The sequence below is a fragment of the Bombina bombina genome, chromosome 9 (genome assembly GCF_027579735.1).
Source record: "Bombina bombina isolate aBomBom1 chromosome 9, aBomBom1.pri, whole genome shotgun sequence".
Lineage (NCBI taxonomy): Eukaryota > Metazoa > Chordata > Amphibia > Anura > Bombinatoridae > Bombina > Bombina bombina.
This window is the reverse complement of record NC_069507.1, coordinates 32,222,246-32,246,413: the sequence shown is the minus strand read 5'-3', so window position 1 is coordinate 32,246,413 and position 24,168 is coordinate 32,222,246. Positions and strand designations below refer to the sequence as shown.

Below are 24,168 nucleotides of genomic sequence, written 5' to 3'. Positions count from 1 at the left end.
AGAGAAATTAGTTGGCAGTTAAATTCATCATTTCTAAAAGAGCAGTTAATGTATTATGACAAATGTCCTGCCGGCTCCTCTTAGTACTGAGTTAAAAAGGGAAAAGTAAATTTCTGTAAGTTCCACAGCTTTCATCACTTATTTTTGTCCCCTAATGTCTACACATTTTTTTTATTCTGATTTTCAATTTTGGCCTCCAAATTAACAGAGTTATTGAAAGGGAAATTTGGACAATACATTATATTGTTTATTTTTGTTTATATGGAAAACACAATTTGTGTAGAATGATTAGTAAGCAAAAATATTATATTGAAATTACAAACAGCTCAGTGTGAAATGTAAAATATCATGCCAAAAAAATTATTTTAGTAAAATGAAAGTAAAATGTAAAATAAACAATAACAGACATACAAATGCTAATTAGCTAATACATGCTAGTACAGACTAGGTGGGACTAGATGACATTTAAAACACAGATGACCTTGACTTGGCTGCAATGTACCCTAAACATATTCAAAGTAACTATGTTTCTAGACTATTGGATTTTTGTGATGCAGAAAGTTAACCACAAAGCTAAAGAAACATCTATTCAAGGGTATCAGGCGGGGTATAAAGTTTCAGCTACCTAATTCCACTTGTATTTACAGTTTAAAGTCTGTTCATATCTCTTCTTACTCTAGGTAGAGCACTTGGCATGTAAATGTGGCACTGCCATGTAAATTCTAGGCAGCAAGCTCCTTTAGGGTTTGGGGATGCTACAGTAGTGAATAAGGGTGCAAAAAATTCCCCCAAAAACCCTTAGAACCACCGCATAACCCCAGCCCTAACCTTAAACAAACCCTAGCCCTAGAGATAACCTGAACTCTTAACCCCTTAATGACCACAATGTACCCTGTATGTCACTGGTCGTTAAGGTTTTTTTCAGGACATAATAGCACAAGTCTAGCAAGAACACGCTATTAATGCACTCCCTCCAGCAGGCTTTGTGGAATAAAGCAGTCTCAACGCTGGTGGCAAGACCGCGCTATAAAACAATCAAGTCCCAAAAAAAGGCCAGCGACATACAGGGTACGTCGCTGGTCCTTAAGGGGTTAAGTTCCCTGCTTACAATGCAGAGTTTAGCCAACATTGTAACAGGTTGAGAGGTCTGCACACTGTGCCTCCCAGAGCTTCCTCATCAGGGCAAATGCCCACAACTCACCCACCTCTAGCTGATGCTGCCCACAGCATTGCCTGAGGCCCACCCTGTAGTTGCTTCACCCTCCTCCCTGTCCCAGAAAGCCTTTGGAAAATTTTGGGCGCTATGAAATATTTGGTGTTTTACCCTTTTTAGGTAAGAAAGGGTCAATATTACAAAAATGACACTCTTTGATTAATTGCTCTGACTAATAATCATCCTATAAAACATACTTTTTATTCATTACCCCTTTTTATTTGTGCAGGAATCGAGTACAGCGACGTTTTGCCTGACTCCTTCCCATCAGCACCAGCAGAGTCACTGCCGCATTTCCTCTTGGAACCCGAAGATGCTTATATTGTAAAAAATAAACCAGTGGAGCTCATTTGTAAGGCAAACCCGGCCACGCAAATCTACTTCAAATGCAATGGGGAATGGGTGAATCAGAACGACCATATAACAAAGGAGAGGTTGGATGAGGTGACAGGTACGCATGGAACTGTTGTATTATTATTATTATTAATAAAATGTTCTGCATCTCTGCTTAGGTCTTATCTGAAATTGGCATGCCCAACTTTTGCTTATGAAAGGCATTTTTTAATTTTGAGTTTACTCATAGGACCAGGGGACACATTTTAAAAACTCTAAGAACTGTATCCATTTCCTCCTCGTCTGAACAGCCAACACACTATTATGAACTAGAATATTTCTGATCTGACCCATAATGTGTTTTTTTTTATCTGTGTCTTTGTTTTTGTGTCATTCCTTCATTTGGAAGTGAACAGTAAGGCATTTAGGTGATCTGCTAGAGATGTTAGGGAGAAAAAAAACATTGTTATCTAGTAATCTACTCGAAGTTAGGGTGACAGGTAACTCAAACTACAGAAAAGGATCAGGATACAAACATATAAACAAAAAAACATTTAAAAGGACATTAACTCCAGAATTGAATTTCCCATAAAATATTAGGTTATGAACAGTAAAAAAGCTTTGTACAGTATTGTACTTTAATTATTTTCTATTCTGTAATTTAACTCTGAAAAGAGTAAGTTTTCCACTTTCCACAGGAAGACTGGAGTGCATGTTGCCTGACCCTGCTAAATGCTACACAGTAATTGCTTGATTGATACAGGAGCTCATTTATAGCTAACAAAAAGGCTTTTAACACGTTCATTTTGTATACAAATCTTCTCTAATACAGTGATTTTTTTTGCTGTTATAGAGCATATATTAAAATAAGTTTAATGTCCCTTTAAAAACACTTTTCCATGTTGTAGTTTATTCTACTTAAAAATCTTACTAAAGGGTTTATTCACAATAATCTTATTATTCTCTAATTGAGAATCTAATTTAATAAAACAAAAAACATAATGTGCTTTTCAAGTGCATAGAACTGATCACTATGCTCAACCATTCTTCGTAAATAAACCTAATCAGTGCACCGCATTATTGAAGTTTCATTTAAACATCTTGTGTTAAAAAGAATGATTATTTCTTAATATAATCTTCTTTATAATAATCCTTATTAATGAATGTTATATGCTAAAAACCTCTCCACTTCAGCGATATCGCCCCAGCTGGCATATGGGTGCAGACACTAAACATTTCTAGTCTCCGAACTGTTCCTTCTCAGTGGAGGAAGGAGGTTCTTAAATCCGGCTGCTCTGAAATCCGCTAGTGATTAGAATAATACATTATAGTAATGACCAGTGGTGAGAATCATTAGCAGATTTGTTGCAGTGAGAAAGCTGCTTAGAATAAATCCTATAGCTATTGTTTGGGCGCAATTGAATGCAATGAGAACAGTGATATGAATCTATTTATCAGGGGCACTCGTGTTAGTAAATATCACTAATTTGATTTTGGCTCTTATGTTTTAATTACATTAATTTTTAGCTTTGTGAGGAAAAGTTTTTCATCTCAAGGGAATTGGAACAAAACATTTGTGAAGGAACTGTAAATGCTATATATATATTCAGATGAAAAAGTGATGCTGTTTATTTTGTGCATGTTTGTGTAAAACTGGGGTTTAAGGACTGATTGCTCATTGACTGATAACTTGATCTCCCACTTCTATATTAGTTTTGAATTCGGACCATTTTTGGTTCAGCGCCTGGGTAGCGTTTGCTGATTGGTGGCTAAATGTAGACACCAAATCAGCAAGCGCTACCCAAGGTTCTGAACCAAAAATGGGCTGCTACTATGCTTACATTCCTGCCTTTTCAAATTAAGATACCAAGAGAACGAAGAAAAATTGATAATAGGCGTAAATTAGAAAGTTTATTAAAATGTCTGCTCTATCTGAATCATGATAGAAAAATAATTGGCTTTCATATCCCTTTAAAAAAAAAAAAAAAAAGATAGAAAGAATGCAACCTCAGTTGCATGATAGAAAATGTTTGCATTAAATGATACTTTAAAGAGTCATTTTGTTTGTAAATAAAAAGGAAAATGTATTAGTAAGTTTATCCTTTCCTCAGATTCTGGAGTGTCCCCCTGTCACCCCCAGTCTACTTGTGTACAGTGCTGTGCATGAGTGTATATAGTAATATCAGGCTCTGCACCGGGCATGCAACAATATGCAGGCTAATTGCTGAGTTGGTTTAGGTAGCTCCAGAGGGTGGTGAAAAATTGAAAAGACAAAATTATTAATTACAATTTATTGTGCTAAAATTCATTAAATGAAAATTGTTAAGTGTAGTAATGTCACAATTAAAGTTTTATGATTCATATAGCCTTGGCCAAGTGACTATCGGATAAAGATATATAAATGCCTTAATCTTTATTGTTCACATTGCACCTTTGTTTCTCTCTAACAGGGCTTGTGGTACGAGAGGTGCAAATAGAAGTGTCCCGCCAGCAGGTAGAGGAGCTCTTCGGGTTGGAGGACTATTGGTGCCAATGTGTGGCCTGGAGCTCGGCAGGAACCACAAAAAGCCGGAGAGCCTATGTCAGAATAGCATGTGAGTTTGGTTGTGTGATAACCTGGTTGCTTTACTTAAAGGGACAGTTCACCCAAAACAATTCTCCCCTTTAAATTATTCCCAATGATCCTTTTAACCTGCTAGAGTGTATTAAATTGGTTACAAGTAGCTCCTTTACTCCTATTTCAGCATTTGAAATAGCTGATTTAGCCTGTGGTATCGCTACCTATACTGAACAAATTAATACTGGAGTATAGGCTATTGAATAGCCTAAGTATACACAGCCAGCAGAAGAGATTACACTCTCAATGGGATGCAGGATAGTTAAGTAATACAATTATAATTTTCCATTGTTCTCTCTATGTATTGAGCTTTGGTGTTCCAGACAAATAAAAGATAAGGAAGCAAGTCTGTTTACACAAACTTAGAACATAATGAGATCTGATATCACCTTTAAGTTCAACCCATTGTAATAGGCTGTGGTTTCAAAGCACATAATCAGCTACTTCACATACACAAATAAGCATGAAAATGGAATTTCTCAAATATTTTATACTCTGCAGTTGGTATAACAAGTCATTTAAAATACATTAATGGAAAAACAATTTTACAGTGTACTGTCCCTTTAAATCCCCCTCTGCCTAACAGTAGCTACCCTTAATACATAAAAAAATGTATTTGAGTTTGGCTAAAATGTATGGAAATTCCACTTTCAAGCACATGCTTGTGGTTCCATCTCCAATATCACAGTATATTAAAAAATATTTAAAAAAAATAAAAGTCTAAACCTTTGCTAAAAATAATAAATAAAATCATAGCCACCAAATGTAATAAAATTATAGCTTATTAAATGCGTCGGCACCATACACATTTTCTATGTTATGATATTGATGTTGAATAGTATATGAAACTACTGCACTAAATCCATTAGACGCTATATTTTTCTTACAATGGATATTTGTCTTACAGATTTGCGGAAAAATTTTGACCAGGAACCTTTGGGCAAAGAAATACCTATGGATCACGAGGTCCTCTTGCAGTGTCGGCCACCAGAAGGCATTCCCCCTGCTGAGGTGAGGGGCTATATTGTGTGGCTCTAAAATATAAATTTTTATGTACCACACATTTAGTTCTGTTCTACATTTTTAGAGTAACCATTATCGGTGGCTGCATGTAAGATTCTATTATAACATTTGAAATTGATTCCCATAGACTCATATTGAAGTGTATGAGAATTATCATTCACAATGTTTGATAAACAGATGTTTCAGTCTATTAGGGCATTCCCTACAGTTCTATTGGTGAAGATGAACAAGCCTTCACAAGAATATGTACAGAAAAAATAAAAATTCTTGTTAATGGGATATGAAACCCCAAAAAATTATATTGTGATTCAGACAGGTTATATGAAATACATAAATAACCCACATACAAATATACAAATATATAAAAATACAAATATTTTTGTCTTGTCAGTTTTGAAGGATGTACCATAGCTTCCAAATTAATATTTAAATGAACACGAAAGTCAAAAACTAAAACATCAATTGACTTATTTTACATTTGGTGAAAATTAGCTTATTTCCATTAGCGCTCAAGAGGAAGCGCCTCTCCGTATGTATAACAACGCTACAAACATTCTTGCAAACACAGCTGCTATATAGTGCTCAAGACACGTGCATGCTCATGAGAATATCTCAGTATGCTTGTATAGAATGAAACTACATTTCAACATTAATTAAAGAATACATAGAAAAAAACAACCAAAATAAATTAGAAATATTTCTTTTTAAATTGTACTCTTTATCTGACTCATACATTTTGACATTTATGTCTCATTAAAGGGACAGTCAACACCAGAATTTTTATTGTTTAAAAAGATAGCTAATCCCTTTATTACTCATTCCCCAGTTTTGCACAACCAACACAGTTATATTAATACACGTTTTACCTCTGTGATTACCTTGTATCTAAGCCTCTGCAGATTGCCCCTTATCTCAGTTCTTTTGGCAGACTTGGATTTTAGCCAATCAGTGCTAACTACTAGGTAACTCCACGGGCGTGAGTACCATTCTATCTATATGGCACACATGGACTAACATGCCCTATCTAAATCATGAAAGTTTATTTTTTTCCCTTTAAAGAAAATGTTTTATACCCTGTTTAGTTTCTGGGGTAAATATCTGGACATTGTCTCTGACTTTGCTTTACAGTTACAAAATGAAGACTTCTGTCTTTTTGTATATTGCATTGTGCACTCTCATCGTTGTCTCTTCTCTTCTTGTGAAGTAATACAATAAAAAAAATGGATTAAACATGAAAGGCAAAATCTTTACAGGAAGAAATCAGTTCACAAAGGGCAAGACAATGCTGCTATTTTTGCAGTTTGAGTGTTGCATGGTAGGGAATCTTAAAACTGCTGGAAGTGACTTTGGTCACAGTTCAAATTGACTCGGCCTCCCAAAGGCAAAATTTAGTTCAGCTGTCTGAGTGAATGCAGTCTTCCCAGAAATCCTTGCAACAGCTTTAGTATCCCGGCAGGAGCTAACACCTACAAAGCTTGGCAGTTAGAATGCAGAACGTAGAAGGAAGGAGATAAATATGCTCCATCCTTGCGGATACATTAGTGATGTGATAGATGTGATCACATTAAGGCAGGTCCTTTCATTATTCAGCAAAATTGTTTATTTTAAGGCTCGGATTTGTTATTCTGACACCTCCGAATAGATTTAACCTCTGCACCTGTTCATTTTCTGGTAGTTGCCAATCTGTGGCTATGATCCAGGGTGTTATGAAATGTGGAAGAGAAATAATAGTCTTTCTTGCTGTTCAGCATTAAGTCACTTAAAATCGAAGTTCTATAGTCAACAGGGCCCTAGGAGATTGAGAACAGAAATGGTCTGATTGATGCTAAGTTGCAGAATGAGTTGCTAAATAGAAATATACAAATACAGAGGACAGCAGATAGAAACGAATGAACCCATGTAGACTACTAGAAAGATAAAGCTTGTTTAACAAATAGGATGTTTGTAGACATTGTCAACATGAAGACACATATTTTTTACCTAAGATAAATTTGCATTATGCTGTCTTAAACTGACATTTTTTTTTAATTTTTCTGAATATTCCTGAAATGCACCTCTTGAAAAGCATAATGAGGGTTATGTTCCTGTCTGCATTGTTGTTGCCAGAAAGATGTAAATGAGCTTTTACTCTGATCTAACCAATCACTGTGTAGAATGTTGCAAGATCAGGTAAATTTCACCATGTCACATACAATTTTATAGCAATTGCAGGCAAAATCAATAATTAGTATAAATAATCAGTGTATATTTCAATGTTGTTTCATATTTCTTAATTACACATTTTACAAGATTAGATGTTGAGTTTTAATTCCCTTTAATATTCAGTCTGTCTTTAAATGTTTCTCTGCCTTGATCAGTGATCTTCTAATATTGCTCTATCTATGTTTTTCTGTCAAATGTTGTTAATCTCATATTTGCCTATCATTTCCAGTCTGTCTTATGTTTCCCAATCACAGTAGCATCTTCTCATGTTTCTCAACCATGGCCAACACTTTTTCTCCTAAGAAATTAATATTCTTCTGTTACATTCAGTCCATCTTCTCATAACCCTCTATTACAGTCAGTCCATCTTCTCATATTTCTCTGCTACAGTCAGTCCATCTTGTCATATTCTTCTGTTACAGTCAGTCCATTTTCTCATATTCTTCTGTTACAGTCAGTCCATCTTCTCATATTCTTCTGTTACAGTCAGTCCATCTTCTCATATTCCTCTGCTACAGTCAGTCCATCTTGTCATATTATTTTGTTAGTCAGTCCATCTTGTCATATTCCTCTGTTTCAGTCAGTCCATCTTGTCATATTCTTCTGTTACAGTCAGTCCATCTTTTCATATTCATCTTTTTCAGTCAGTTCATCTTCTCATATTCCTCTGTTACAGTCAGTCTATCTTTTCATATTCATCTGTTACAGTCAGTCCATCTTCTCATATTCATATATCACAGCCAGTCCATCTCATATTCCTCTGTTACATTCAGTCCATCTTCTCATATTCCTCAATTACAGTTAGTCCATCTTTTTATATTCCTCTGTTACAGTCAGTCCATCTTCTCATATTCCTCTATTACAGTTAGTCCATCTTCTCATATCCCTCTAATACAGTCAGTCCATCTTCTCATATTCCTCAATTACAGTCAGTCCATCTTCTCATATTCCTCTATTACAGTCAGACAATTATCTCAAATTCCTTTGTTACAGTTAATTCATGTTTTTTATTTTCTCTATCATTGCCAATAAATAGTTTCATGCCTCACCTTTATAGCTATTCAGCTCTTCTCATATCTATATAACTGCCATATATATAGAGTTTCTCAATCTCTAAGTGTCTCAAATGTTCTACCAGCCTGCCCCTTTATGTTTCTCACTCAAACTCAAGTTTCTTCTCATATTTCTCTATACTCTTCAGTCTGTCTCCTCATGTTCTGTATTATTGCCAGTCTGTTTCCTCATGTTTCTCATTCCTAGCCATCTATCTTCTCTTGTTTCTCTGTTCTGGTCAATACATTATCTTGTGTTTCTTGATCATCACCAATCCATCTTCTGATACTTTTGAATCCCTGACAGACAAATCCCTCATGTTTTTTCTTGGTCAATCTATCTTCTCTAACATTTTATATTACAACCAGCCCATCTTCTAATATTTCTCTATCATATCAAACACATTGTCTATGATCTCTCCTTCATAACCATTTGGTCTCCTCATATTTTTCCAATCCATCTTTTTACTTTTACATCAGCTCCAGTCTGGATCCTAATCTTTCTCTAACACAGTCAGTTGTCTTCTCATGTTTCTCTATCATTGTCATTGGATTTTCAAATATTTATCTTGCATGGGAAGCCCACCTACTCTTCTAAGTCTATAATCACAAATCCATTTTATAATCTTTCTCTGTCATAGATATTTGGTCTCCTCAACTTGTGATATTTTTAAACATATTAATTTAGCTTTTAGATTTCTCTGTCACAGATGATTAGTTTTATTATGAGATACATCAACTCTTAATCAGTTATGATATCATGACTGAATTGTGTAGTGTTAGCTCCACCTTCAATGTCCAGAAAAATGTAAGTTGTTTGGAGGTGCCTGAATTCCTTTAAATTTTGTGTTAGCAGCTATACATATATTAAAGGGACATACAACCCAGAGCAGCAATGCACTACTGGAAGCTAGCTGCTGATTGGTGGTTGACATATGTCTTATGCTATTGGTTCAGCCCATGAGTTCAGCTAGCTCCCAGTAGTGGACTGCTTCTTATTCAACAAAGGATACAAAGAGAATGAAGTAAATTTGATAATAAAAGTAAATTGGAGTGTTGTTTGTATACTCTATCTGAATCATGAAAGATACTTTTTAGATTTTATATCCCTTGAACATGATTGCAAAATAATCTTTTAGATTTTTAATGTGCTACTAATATTTGCATGAATTTAATGGTTTAATTTTATGCTTTGGTGATTCTGTGTGCTTCTAGGTGGAGTGGTTAAGGAATGAGGATGTTATTGACCCTACAGAGGATACAAATTTCCTTATTACAGTTGACCACAACCTCATAATTAAGCAGGCCCGGCTTTCAGACACCGCCAACTACACCTGCGTTGCAAAGAATATTGTTGCCAAGCGTAGAAGTACCACGGCAACTGTTATTGTTTACGGTAAATATCTCCAAGCTTTGACATAGCAAGAATTGCACAGACATATTGATCTCTCATTAAGGCAGTAAAAGAGACTTTAATCTCATTAAAAAATGCTAAATGTAGAAACATAATATTTTACTTCTTTCTGACACTCACTAGGACAACAAAATAACCTGATAAATACTTCCTCAATTAGTTTATTGCAGTAATTATCCACAGGAAAAGAATGGTGGTGCAGATCTTTAATAATCACATTTTTACATGAATATATTCCATAGGCAAGAGATTATACTAGACAATATTAACTGGGGATCATTTTACAGCAGACAAAAGCAGTAGAGCAGGCTAGTAGGCTTCCTTTATTAACTGATACATAATGTTTAAAGGGACATAATGCTTCCTTTATTAACTGATACATAATGTTTAAAGGGACATAATGCTTCCTTTATTAACTGATACATAATGTTTAAAGGGACATAATGCTTCCTTTATTAACTGATACATAATGTTTAAAGGGACATAATGCTTCCTTTATTAACTGATACATAATGTTTAAAGGGACATAGTGCTTCCTTTATTAACTGATTCATAATGTTTAAAGGGACATAATGCTTCCTTTATTAACTGATACATAATGTTTAAAGGGACATAGTGCTTCCTTTATTAACTGATACATAATGTTTAAAGGGACATAATGCTTCCTTTATTAACTGATACATAATGTTTAAAGGGACATAGTGCTTCCTTTATTAACTAATACATAATGTTTAAAGGGACATAATGCTTCCTTTATTAACTAATACATAATGTTTAAAGGGACATAATGCTTCCTTTATTAACTAATACATAATGTTTAAAGGGACATAATGCTTCCTTTATTAACTAATACATAATGTTTAAAGGGACATAATGCTTCCTTTATTAACTAATACACAATGTTTAAAGGGACATAATGCTTATTTATTAACTAATACATAATTTTTAAAGGGACCTAATGCTTCCTTTATTAACTAATACATGATGTTTAAATGGACATAATGCTTATTTATTAACTAATACATAATGTTTAAAGGGACATAATACTTCCTTTATTAACTAATACATAATGTTTAAAGGGACCTAATGCTTCCTTTATTAACTAATACATAATGTTTAAATGGACATAATGCTTCCTTTATTAACTAATACATGATTTTTAAAGGGACATAATGCTTCCTTTATTAACTAATACATAATGTTTAAAGGGACATAGTGCTTCCTTTATTGAATAATACATAATGTTTAAAGGGACATAATGCTTCCTTTATTAACTAATACATAATGTTTAAAGGGACATAATGCTTCCTTTATTAACTAATACATAATGTTTAAAGGGACATAATGCTTCCTTTATTAACTAATACATGATGTTTAAATGGACATAATGCTTCCTTTATTAACTAATACATAATGTTTAAAGGGACATAATACTTCCTTTATTAACTAATACATAATGTTTAAAGGGACATAATGCTTCCTTTATTAACTAATACATAATGTTTAAAGGGACATAATGCTTCCTTTATTAACTAATACATAATGTTTAAAGGGACATAATGCTTCCTTTATTAACTAATACATAATGTTTAAAGGGACATAATGCTTCCTTTATTAACTAATACATGATGTTTAAATGGACATAATGCTTCCTTTATTAACTAATACATAATGTTTAAAGGGACATAATACTTCCTTTATTAACTAATACATAATGTTTAAAGGGACATAATGCTTCCTTTATTGAATAATACATAATGTTTAAAGGGACATAATGCTTCCTTTATTAAATAATAAATAATCTTTAAAGGGACATAATGCTTCCTTTATTAAATAATAAATAATCTTTAAAGGGACATAATGCTTCCTTTATTAACTAATAAATCATCTTTAAAGGGACATAATGCTTCCTTTATTAACTTTAAAGGGAAGTGGTTCTTTAATAACTAGATTAGAAAGTCAAAATTAGACTGTATGTATAACATTGTTGCAAACACTGCTGCCATATACTGCTCAAGACACATGCACGCTCCTGAGTCTACTTTAGTATGATGTCATGGAAAAGCGCTATGTTTTAACAAAGGTTACTAAGAGAAATAATATGATAATGGTAATAGAAGCTAACTGGATTTTTTAATAAAATAGAAAATGCAATTTTTGCATTACAATGTCCCTTTGAGTGTTTTGTTTTTATCATGAACACTAGTCTCATTAAAGGGACACTAAACACATTTTTTTTTCTTTAATGATTCAGATACAGCAGCAATTTTAAGCAACTTTCTAATTTACTCTTATTATCAATTTTCCTTAGTTCTCTTGCTATCTTTATTTAAAAAGCAGGAATTTAAAGCTTAGGAGCCAGACCATTTTAGGTTCAGCACCATGGATAGCGCTGGCTTATTGGTGGATACATTTAGCAAACCAATAATCAAGCGTAACCCAGGTTCTCGGCCAAAAATGGGACGGCTCTTAAGCTTTACATTCCTGCTTTTTAAATAAAGGTAGCAAGAGAACAAAGAAAATTTGATAATATGAGTAAATTAGAAAGTTCCTTAAAATTGCTGCTGTATCTGAATCATTAAAGAATATATTTGGGTTTAGTGTCCCTTTAAAGGGACAGTTAACACTGTGAGACTGTAATATAAAACATTTAAAATTATACAAAGTAAAAACACATGACAGGCTTCACAAGCCTAACCTTGTCTCATATATCTCCCTAAATTGCAGTGTGTTATCTTATCTTTTCTTTAGTAACACATTGACAGGGACAAGCCCTGTCATCTCTAGACTCAAGTCCAAATTGGCATCTCTATATAAGAAAAGTGGTGGGTGGAGTTTTATCATTGAAAAACAATTACAGCAAACAAGGTGTTAATATATTGTAATAATCTTCAGACTCTGCTGATATGTTAATCTATTTGAAGATTTAAAAAAATGTTGCAACTACAAGGTATTAACTGTCCGTTTAAATGCAAACATGTTTGCAAATGTATTAGGTCTTTGGGTAGGGTAACTAAAGTGTGTGATCTTCCTATACGTGCAAGTTGTCCCCAGAACAAATGCCCAGAAACAAATAGGGCACCGCGTAACTCAGTAAAGCCAAGTTCATCTCCTGAGGGCTCATCAAGGCATCAAGCAGTGGACTCAATGTAAATAACAACCAACTTCACACAGCCTAGTAAATTAATTACATCTGCTGATAATTAAATAAGCACAGCACCTGTTATTGTAGAATGTGTGCCAACTCTGCCCATCAGACGCTGGGTGGCATTCACTGCAGAAGGGGCACTGATGCACCAGATGGTTCAAAAATATTTTCGACTCATTAGTTGAGACAATGATTATTTTTCTGCACTGATCATCCCTCTGTGTGTTATGAGCATTAATTGGTTTTGCAAGCCATTTGGTTACTCTGCATCATTTTAACTTGTTTCATATAAATGATCTGAGATGTTTGCTTGGTGGTTAGCTGAACAGTAGCTAATGGTTGCTCTCCTTTCTGGTTTGTAGTAAATGGTGGGTGGTCCAGTTGGACTGAATGGTCTCCGTGCAACAACCGATGTGGTCGCGGATTTCAAAAGCGAACAAGAACCTGCACCAACCCAACTCCTCTCAACGGAGGCTCATTTTGTGAGGGTCAGCCCTTCCAGAAACTGGTGTGCACAACTATGTGTCCAGGTACCTTAGCTATCTTAATGAACCACAGAAAAATAATGTTCTAATAAAAAATGAATTACAGCTGCTACTCATTAAAATAACATTATATAGCTTTAGACAAGACAGACAGACAGACAGACAGGAAGAAGAGCCAGGTAGAGAAACAGATAAGGCAGAACAGACACAGATAAATTAAACAGAGAGATCAGACAAATAAGACAGGCAGATTAGACAGACAGACAGAGCAAGTATAAAAAAACATAACAGACAGATTAGCTTGGACTGGCAGAACAGATTACACAGAAAAACACAACAGACAAAGCAAAGTTCTAATAATCAAATTTTAAAGATGGAGGATTTCAGTAGAAATTCTGCCAAACTAAAGACTAACAAATATTTCTTAGAACCTATTTTTATTGTCTAATATAATTATTCCTGCTCATTTAAATAGAGACAAAGAGAGAAAGAGGCAGAGAGATAGAGTGAAACAGACAGACAGTAAGAAAGACAGAGAGAGAGAGAAAGAGACAGGGTGACAGAGAGTGATAAAGTCAGGAAACAGACAGTGTGAGAGAGAGCGAGAGAGAGAGAGGAAAGAGAGAGACAGACAGAGAGCGAGAAGACAAAAAAACAGGCAGTGTTATAAAGAAAGAGAGAGAAAGAGAGAGATAGAAGAGAGAGAGAGGAGGCAGAGAGAGAGAGACAGAAATTCAAACAGAGAAACAGACAGAGAGCGAGAGAATCAGAGAGACAGAGGACAAACAGAGAAACAAACACAGAAAGAGATACAGAGAGAGAGAAAAAAGAGAGATACAAACAGGCAGAGAGAGAAACAAACACAGAATGAGAGAGAAAGAGACCGAAATAGAGAGAAAATGAGACAGAGAGAGAAAGAGAAAGAGAGACATAGAGAAAGAGAGACAGAGAGAGAGAGAGTGAGAGAGAGAAAAAGAGAGACAGAGAGAGAGAGAAAGAGAGAGAGAGAGAGAGAAAGAAAGAAAGAAAGAAAGAAAGAAAGAAAGAAAGAAAGAAAGAAAGAAAGAAAGAAAGAAAGAAAGAAAGAAAGAAAGAAAGAAAGAAAGAAAGAGAGAGGGATACAGACAGGCAGAGTGAGATACACAATGAGAGACAGACAGAGAGACAGATAGAAAGAGAGAGAGAGATACAGACAGAAAAAAAGAGACAGACCTTCCACTGTTGCACTAATCTTAGTTGTTCCTCTGTTTGTGTTTTTTTGTCTGTGTCCTCCTCTTTATTCTGCACCATTTTGGGATGCAGTAGATGGAGGTTGGACAGAGTGGACTAAATGGTCGGCCTGCAGCACAGATTGTACCCATTGGCGAAGCCGGGAGTGCAGTGCGCCCACCGCTAAGAATGGAGGGAAAGATTGCAATGGCATGCTACTGGAATCCAAAAACTGCACGGATGGCTTGTGTCTTCAAAGTAAGTCCGTAACCTGGTACAACTTCTAGTTTTGTACAGAGATAATGAGCCTAAGGTATGGTGACATTGCTATTGTGGGTCGAGAGCTTTTTACTAGAAATTAAAAAATAAGTAACTATAAAAAATTCTATCTAATTTAGACACAGTGTAAAATACTTTTTCTTACAAAAGCAATATTTGTATTAGCTAGGTGATATCTGCACCTCTGGTAATTTCCTTTGAAGCAAATGATACTTTATACTAACGCATTTTGAGAACTAATATGATACATTGTTACTAGTCCTTGACTTGTCAGTCCCTGTATATTACAGTAATGGATATATTTGGTACCTATCTAAATTGATTTGCAATAAAGATGATGTTAATGTCAGTGACTCAGTGTCACTGTAGGTGATGCACTTTTTATAAATCCAGCTATTCTGCGTTAGTACAATAAAGGATACTAGGACTGAGAAATAAAGTTGCCCCCAGCACAAATTCCCCAGTTGTGTAACCTTAATCTGCTAAAATAAACCCTCCTGACAGCCGCAGGCAGGTCTATAATGTGGCACTGCAGTATAGGGCAGTGCTTGGTCATAGCTGGAAAATCAAGGCTTGTCTGTGTGGAGCTTAAATAAAAGCAAATTAGAATGTTTAAATGGTATTAAACACTGCTCCTTTTGTAAAAACAAATATGTTACATCAAACTAAATATAAAAATAATAAGATTGTGTTAAAAAAGCAAATAACTTACTTGTTTTCTTGCTAAATTACAATTCTCAGTGTAGCCCCCAGTGTTTTAAGAGTAGAAGGTTTTCAAAACCTAAGTTTTTATTCTGTCAGATCTGGACATGAGCAAATCTGACTCCCTGTTATCCAGTCTATTCATTAGAAGTTCTATGACATCAGGCTAAGGTAAACCTTCCTGCAAAGGCTCCTCCTCCTTGTAGGGCTGTGACAGGAAGCACAAATGTAGTGTAAAAAAGAAATACAAGCTAAATCCATATAAATAGATGAATAATGCATATTACAATGATTTCTATTAAGGATAAGCAACTGCTTAGTGCTTTTTTATTACAACAATAAAACAGACAGTTTAACATCACTTTAACCACTCAACAGCCAAGACTGAAATGGGCTCAAACACACAGTAGTTTTACAAAGACCCTATATAGAGTTTATATATATATATATATATATATATATATATATATATATATATATATATATATATATATATATATATATATATATCCAAGTTAAATACATGTAGATATTTTTAATGGTCAAGAAAAGTTCAAATATTATATTATGCATGTATATGTTTTAAATAGACATAAATTATCTTGTAATCACAAGATTTCTCTGCAGCCTTGCAAAAAATTAGCATACTAGCATAGTGTAAAAATGTTTCAAATGCATTAACACTTTATTGGTTAAAGGGGGGGCATATTTGTCTATCACATTTCATGACACCATTTTTAAAAATCTAAATATTTATCATTCTTCATTTATTTGAAACCAATTCATTATTTTTTTTATTCATTTTATTATTTGTTTCATATTTTTTTTCCATATCTAATTTCATTATTGTTATTTCTTTCTAACAGACAAAAGAGTTCTAGGTGAACCAAAAAGTCATTGTAAGTTTTGTTTCATCCATTTTACTTTTATTTTATTTTTTCAACTTCATGATTTGTCATTAATTTAATCATTTTGAATGTTTAGTCACTGAGTCCTCATATATTATCATTAATAAAGGCATAATAATGTTTACTGTCAAGCGCCTACATACACATACCCTTGACATTAATTTTTAAAATGGAAACAATTGCTAGGGGTGGATAGGGATAATACCAACAATTTATTTCATAAATTAGCATCACTTTTTTTGTTGCAGGGAACCCACTGCATTTTTGTTTACTTTTAATATATCATAGACTCTGTCACCTAGATTACGAGTTTTGCGTTAGGAGGGGTGCGGTGCTAATGAGCAGTTTTCCCTCACTGCTCACCTACAGACAACGCTGGTATTACAGGTTTTTACAAACCTGGCGTTAGCCGCAGAAAAGTGAGCGGAGAGCAAAATTTTGCTCCATATCTCACCTCAATACCAGCGCTGCTTACGGTAGCGGTGAGCAGGTAAAACGCGCTCGTGCACGATTTCCCCATAGGAATCAATGGGGGAAAGCCGGCTGAAAAAAAAACTAACACCTGCAAAAAAGCAGCGTTCAGCTCCTAACGCAGCCCCATTGATTCCTATGGGGAAAATACATTTATGTCTACACCTAACACCCTAACATGAACCCTGAGTCTAAACACCCCTAATCTTACACTTATTAACCCCTAATAAGCCGCCCCCAACATCGCTGACACCTGCATTATATTATTAATCCCTAATCTGCCGCTCTGGACACCGCCGCCACCTACATTATACTTATTAACCCCTAATCTGCTGCCCCCAACATAGCCGACACCTACATTATATTTATTAACCCCAAATCTGCCGCCCCAATCTACACTTATTAACCCCTAATCTGCCGCCCCCAATGTCGACGCCACTTTATTAAAGTTCTTAACTCCTAAACCTAAGTCTAACCCTAACCATAACACCCCCTAACTTAAATATAATTTAAATAAATCAAAATAAAATAACTACAATTAACTAAATTATTCCTATTTAAAACTAAATACTTACCTATAAAATAAACCCTAAGATAGCTACAATATAACTAATAGTTACATTGTATCTATCTTAGGATTTATTTTTATTTTACAGGCAACTTTGTATTTATTTTAACTAGGTAGACTAGTTATTAAATAGTTATTAACTATCTAATAGCTACCTAGTTAAAATAAAGTCAAATTTACCTGTAAAATAAAACCTAACCTAAGTTAGAATTACACCTAACACTACACTATTATTAAATTAATTACCTAAACTAAATACAATTAAATACAATTAAATACAATTAGCTAAAGTACAAAAAAACACTAAATTACAGAAAATAATAAATTAATTACAAGTTTTTTAAACTAATTACACCTAATCTAATCCCCCTAATAAAATAAAAAAGCCCCCCAAAATAATAAAAAGCCCTACCCTACACTAAATTACAAATAGCCCTTAAAAGGGCCTTTTGCAGGGCATTGCCCCAAAATAATCAGCTCTTTTACCTGTAAAAAAAAGTACAATACCCCCTCAACATTAAAACCCACCACCCACACACCCAACCTTACTCTAAAACCCACCCAATACCCCCTTAATAAAACCTAACACTAACCCCTTGAAGATCACCATACCTTGAGAAGTCTTCACCCAACCGGGCCGACGTCCTCAACGAAGCCGGGTGAAGTGGTCCTCCAGACGGGCAGAAGTCTTCATCCAGGCGGCATCTTCTATCTTCATCCATCTGCAGAGCATCCTCTTCAAACGACGTCCAACTGAAGAATGAAGGTTCCTTTAAATTACGTCATCCAAGATGGCGTCCCTTCAATTCCGATTGGCTGATAGAATTCTATCAGCCAATCGGAATTAAGGTAGAAAAAATCCTATTGGCTGATGCAATCAGCCAATAGGATTGAGCTTGCATTCAATTGGCTGATCCAATCAGCCAATAGAATGCCAGCTCAATCCTATTGGCTGATTGGATCAGCCAAAAGGATTGAACTTCAATCCTATTGGCTGATTGCATCAGCCAATAGGATTTTTTCTACCTTAATTCCGATTGGCTGATAGAATTCTATCAGCCAATCGGAATTCAAGGGACGCCATCTTGGATGACGTCATTTAAAGGAAACTTCATTCTTCAGTTGGACATTGTTTGAAGAGGATGCTCCGCGTCAGATGTCTTGAAGATGGAGCCGCTCCACTCCGGATGGATGAAGATAAAAGATGCCGCCTGGATGAAGACTTCTGCCCATCTGGAGGACCTCTTCTTCCCCGCTTGGATGAAGACTTCTGCCCGTCTGGAGGACCACTTCGCCCGGCTTCGTTGAGGATTTTGGTCCAGTTGGTTGAAGGCTTCTCAAGGTAGGGTGATCTTCAACTGGTTAGTGTTAGGTTTTATTAAGGGGGTATTGGGTGGGTTTTAGAGTAGGGTTAGGTGTGTGGGTGGTGGGTTTAATGTTGGGGGGGTATTGTACTTTTTTTTACAGGTAAAAGAGCTGATTACATTGGGGCAATTCCCCCGCAAAAGGCCCTTTTAAGGGCTATTTGTAATTTAGTATAGTGTAGGGCTTTTTTTTATTTTGGGGGGCTTTTTTATTTTATTAGGGGGATTAGATTAGGTGTAATTAGTTTAAAAAACTTGTAATTATTTTATTATTTTCTGTAATTTAGTGCTTTTTTTGTACTTTAGCTAATTGTATTTAATTGTATTTAGTTTAGGTAATTAATTTAATAATAGTGTAGTGTTAGGTGTAATTCTAACTTAGGTTAGGTTTTATTTTACAGGTAAATTTGACTTTAACTAGGTAGCTATTAGATAGTTAATAACTATTTAATAACTATTCTACCTAGTTAAAATAAATACAAAGTTGCCTGTAAAATAAAAATAAATCCTAAACTAGATACAATGTAACTATTATTATTGTAGCTAGCTTATGGTTTATTTTATAGGTACGTATTTAGTTTTAAATAGGAATAATTTAGTTAATTGTAGTAATTTTATTTAGATTTATTTAAATTATATTTAAGTTAGGGGGGTTTGGGTTAGGGTTAGACTTAGATTTAGGGGTTAATACATTTAATATAGTTACGGCGACGTTGGGGGTGGCAGATTAGGGGTTAATAAATGTAGGTAGGTGTCGGCGATGTTAAGGACGGCAGATTAGGGGTTAATAAAATTTAACTAGTGTTTGTGATGCGGGAGTGCGGCAGTTTAGGGGTTAATATATTTTTTATAGTGGCGGCGATGTCCGGTTCTGCAGATTAGGGGTTACAAATTTTATTTTAGTGTTTGCGATGTGGGCGGGCCTCGGTTTAGGGGTTAATAGGTAGTTTATGGGTGTTAGTGTACTTTTTAGCACTATAGTTAAGAGTTTTATGCTACAGTGTTAGCCCATAAAACTCTTAACTACTGACTTTTAAATGCGGTATCAGTCTTGACAGGAGAGGCTATACCGCTCACTTTTTGGAAGACTCGTAATACCGGCGTTATTCAAATCCCATTGAAAAAATAGGATCCGCAATTGACGTAAGTGGATTTGCGGTATTTCCGAGTCTGGCCAAAAAAGTGAGCGATGAGCCTGTCATTTCAAGACTCGTAATACCAGCGTGCATTAAAAAGCAGCGTTGGGACCTCTCAACGCTGCTTTTTAACCCTAACGCACAACTCGTAATCTAGCCGTGTATGTTTGATACATGTGGTGGTCATACTGAATATGAATACCTGCCCTTTCTCTTTATCCAGTAAGATAACTGAGTTATCCCACAAGCTCAGACTTCATTTCACATGGTAGTATGTTAAAATTAAACAACAATACAGTCAATACCCTGCAATGTACTGGCGATCAGTTGCTAATTTTTCAAAAGGAAACAAAAGATAAGTCTATTAGTGTTATTCACTGGACATCAAGACCCGGTAAAGATAGGACACTTGGGGAGAATGTAGACACAATTATTGTAAGAAACCTAAATGAAAATTTGGAGACTCCTGGTACATTTTTAACCTTCTAGGTTTTCATAGAATATGGGCACATGCAATAATTATTTTGAGCTACATTGAAATTGCCAATTTAAAAAATATATATTTATGGAATGATGTTGACATTTGTAAGTAATCCTTGGGGAATATAGGGAATTACATGGAGAGCAATTGATTTTACGTATCTTGTAATATCCGGATAATTTCATGCTTGTGGCTAAAAGAGTCAAATAAAAGAACATACAGTATTTTACACCGATAAAGCCATTTCACAGTTAGGAAGAAGCGTCCTTGATGCTCCTTTGATACAGGAGGCTACCATATGTTTAACAGGCAGTGGTTTCTTGTTAACATTTGATTCCTGACCCCAGGGAATGCCACTGGCTGGTAATATTGTGTAGGACATTGATTTGAAACTAAAAAGGACACGCTACTGCAAATCTACTCAGCGAGTCACTGTATGTAAGGAGATTATTTCTTGAATTTTTCTTGAATTTTACTCATACAGAAGGGAATGCCAGTCAATTATCAAAAAATTTAACATTCTGGGTGATCCTTTTCTTTAGCCATTAAATAATCAATAATTATTATTATAACCTTTCTTAGGCTAAATATATATTTTGAAAGTGTCAGAAGTGACCATCTTATGAGAATAGTTTTATTTTTTATTAGTGCTGATAAAACAAATATAATTGGAATTCATTCTCATTAGTGTCATCATCATCTTATCAAAGCATCATAACAACATTTGAAAAGTTTCAAAGTAAATATTTTAAACAAAAATAAAGAATTCAGGGGATAATGTACTCAACAGCTTTAACTCTCTTTTAAATGGGCTGGGTTCTCCCTTCTTCCCATTCCTGCTGGGAGGTTGATTTCTAATGCTGCCTACTATAGCCAGTACTGCAATACTGAAGTTTTCAGTATATTGCCCTTTAGGGTCATTAAACAATAAACTGTTTTAATGACAATAAAACTGAATGCTGTTTTTTAAAAGGAAGATGTTTTTTATTATCTCAAATACTCATGTGTGCAACCCCCATGCTAAAAAATAAATAAAAATAAAAAAAATGAAACTAATATAAATAATGTAAATAAATATAAAAAAATAAATTTCCTGCTTACACTGGTAGAATGGTAGATAAGAAAAATCTGTTGAGTTTGCTCAGCTGGTTAAAGGAACAAAACATAAACGGATGAACAGTAGCGCACTCAGAAAAGAATTTCATTATTAATGCTTTATACTTTAATTTGCAAACATGTTGCTGTGAAAAATGATAACAGATTTTCTTGTGCGCTACTTGCACTAAGTGGCAGCTTCTAACTGAATATAAAATGTGCAACTGAGAATTATTGCAAATATTCATTTTATGTTCTGTTTACGTGGCCAACACCAGCACCAGATCAAACCAGATATCCCTGCCCTTGGCCAGTTCAGCCTTTCATTTTATAAGGCGATGATGCTTACCGTATTTTTCGCTCCATAAGACGCACCTGACCATAAGACGCACCTAGTTTTTAGAGGAGGAAAACAAGAAAAAAATATTCTAATCCTAAACTCCTAACCCTAAACCCCTAAGCATAAACCCTAACCTATTCCTTCAAGTACTAAATATATCTGGTCTATTTGATTAGTAGTTACTAATTAGTTAGTACTGAGTACTCAATTTGAGAGGTTCTTTTGTAAGCAGTAACAGATGAAACATAAGTATGAGTAGTGTATATTTCTTAGATACATAGTAGTTTGTGACAGAGGGGTTAACAACAATCACCAGATGCTAAGGTTAACCCTTCTGACTTCATTTCAGCCCCTTGCTAGTTAGAAATATGGACACAGGATTCAGGTTCTAACTCAGTAGGCAATGTGTGCTCAGAGACTGATGTAGAGCTTAGGCATTGCCAGCATAGCAGTTACTGACCCATGGAGAGTAATAACAGGACGGTAGGCATTGCCAGCATAGCAGTTACTGACCCAAGGAGAGTAATAACAGGACGGTAGGCATTGCCAGCATAGCAGTTACTGACCCAAGGAGAGTAATAACAGTACGGTAGGCATTGCCAGCATAGCAGTTACTGACCCAAGGAGAGTAATAACAGGACGGTAGGCATTGCCAGCATAGCAGTTACTGACCCAAGGAGAGTAATAACAGGACAGTAGCAATTACAGAGTAAGCAGGTAAGATTAATAGGACCTGATCTTGTTCTAGGGGTCCCAGTGGTTGTAGCATGCAGGAGCGGGTAAGACGCCGTTCTAGTTAGGCAGTGTGTGAGAGTTCCGAGATGCGGCCGTAGCTGATGACGTAGTGCCGCGGTGAGAGACACAGCCAGATTCAAGAGAGCAGGAAGTAGATCAGCTGATGTGTGAGCGTACCTCTAACAAGCACTAGAGGAGAAGCGAGTAGGAATTGAGCCGGATTGGCTCAGAGATCACACACCCACAATAGCCTAAATATGCAAGCGAAAGGTCTGCATTCGCTCCATAAGACGCACAGACATTTCCCCTTACTTTTGAGGGGGGAAAAAGTGCGTCTTATGGTGCGAAAAATACGGTATTTCTAATTAGATGACTTTAACTAGTTAAATCCTTAGATATGCGCTGTATGGAGAAGTGTGCTATATACAGAGTGGTTATTGCTACTTGCACTAAAAAGATCAACTTAAAGGAACATAAAAATGAAACTTTCATTGTTCATATAGAACATACAATTGTAAGAGATTTTTCAATGTACTTCTATTATCGGATTTGCTTTGTTGTTTTGGTATCCTTTGCTAAAAGCAGTCTCGGGAGTAGCAAAGCCCTATCAAGGAGTAAACAGGTGAATGGTGGTTACACATGTATGCCTCTTGTCATTGGCACAGCAGATGTGTTCAGCTAGCTCCCAGTAGTGCATTGCTCCTCTAGATCTGACTTTATGGAAGCAACAATGAACTAATAAAATGTATTAACTCATTAGAGCATCTAATTTTGGGGCTTTTATGTCCTTTTAATAAAGAGTCACAGATGGCTGCAAAAGTAAATATGAACACTAATGAGACTATTATTTTCCTAGTGATGGAGTCTACGGGTGATGTGGCACTCTATGCCGGGCTTGTGGTTGCAATTTTTATTCTCATTATCATACTCATGGCGGTCGGTATAGTTGTGTATCGACGGAACTGCAGAGAGTTTGACACGGATATCACAGATTCATCAGCCGCCCTTACAGGAGGATTTCATCCAGTTAACTTTAAGACCTCACGACATGGTAAGTTAATGGCCCTGATACGCTCACCTAACGGCTGCCATAGGCTCATTAATTGTCATGTCAGGTGTTAGCAGATGGGGATAATAACGAGACAGATGAGAACTTATCAAGATGAGATGCCAGTGGGTTCCATTTTGCTAATTGCAAATTTACAATGTGCACTTATCTGTAGTGCCCATTAGAGAGGAAAATATGACAATTTGTTATAATAATAGATTCATTTTATGGCATTAGTAAACAGTTATATTCAAATATATGACCCTATTAAACTTAACAGTACTTTTGTATCTTTATACTGTATCCACAGCAAAATGTATTGTGGGTGTGGACAGTGAAAGAAGA

The 24,168-nt window shown here is 35.3% G+C and overlaps 1 protein-coding gene across 2 annotated transcripts in view; it reads left to right on the top strand.

Annotated features, from left to right (window-relative positions):
• UNC5B (unc-5 netrin receptor B) overlaps positions 1 to 24,168 on the top strand; it is a 253,403-nt gene that overhangs the window by 194,504 nt on the left and 34,731 nt on the right. The window contains exons 2-9 of one of the 2 annotated variants that reach the window (XM_053692029.1): positions 1,443 to 1,664; positions 3,997 to 4,140; positions 5,071 to 5,174; positions 9,656 to 9,836; positions 13,365 to 13,532; positions 14,790 to 14,954; positions 16,544 to 16,576; positions 23,632 to 23,826. In XM_053692029.1, coding sequence (XP_053548004.1) covers positions 1,443 to 1,664; positions 3,997 to 4,140; positions 5,071 to 5,174; positions 9,656 to 9,836; positions 13,365 to 13,532; positions 14,790 to 14,954; positions 16,544 to 16,576; positions 23,632 to 23,826 — 1,212 coding nt within the window. The remainder of the gene's footprint in view (positions 1 to 1,442; positions 1,665 to 3,996; positions 4,141 to 5,070; positions 5,175 to 9,655; positions 9,837 to 13,364; positions 13,533 to 14,789; positions 14,955 to 16,543; positions 16,577 to 23,631; positions 23,827 to 24,168) is intronic. The other variant, XM_053692030.1, reaches the window with a different exon arrangement.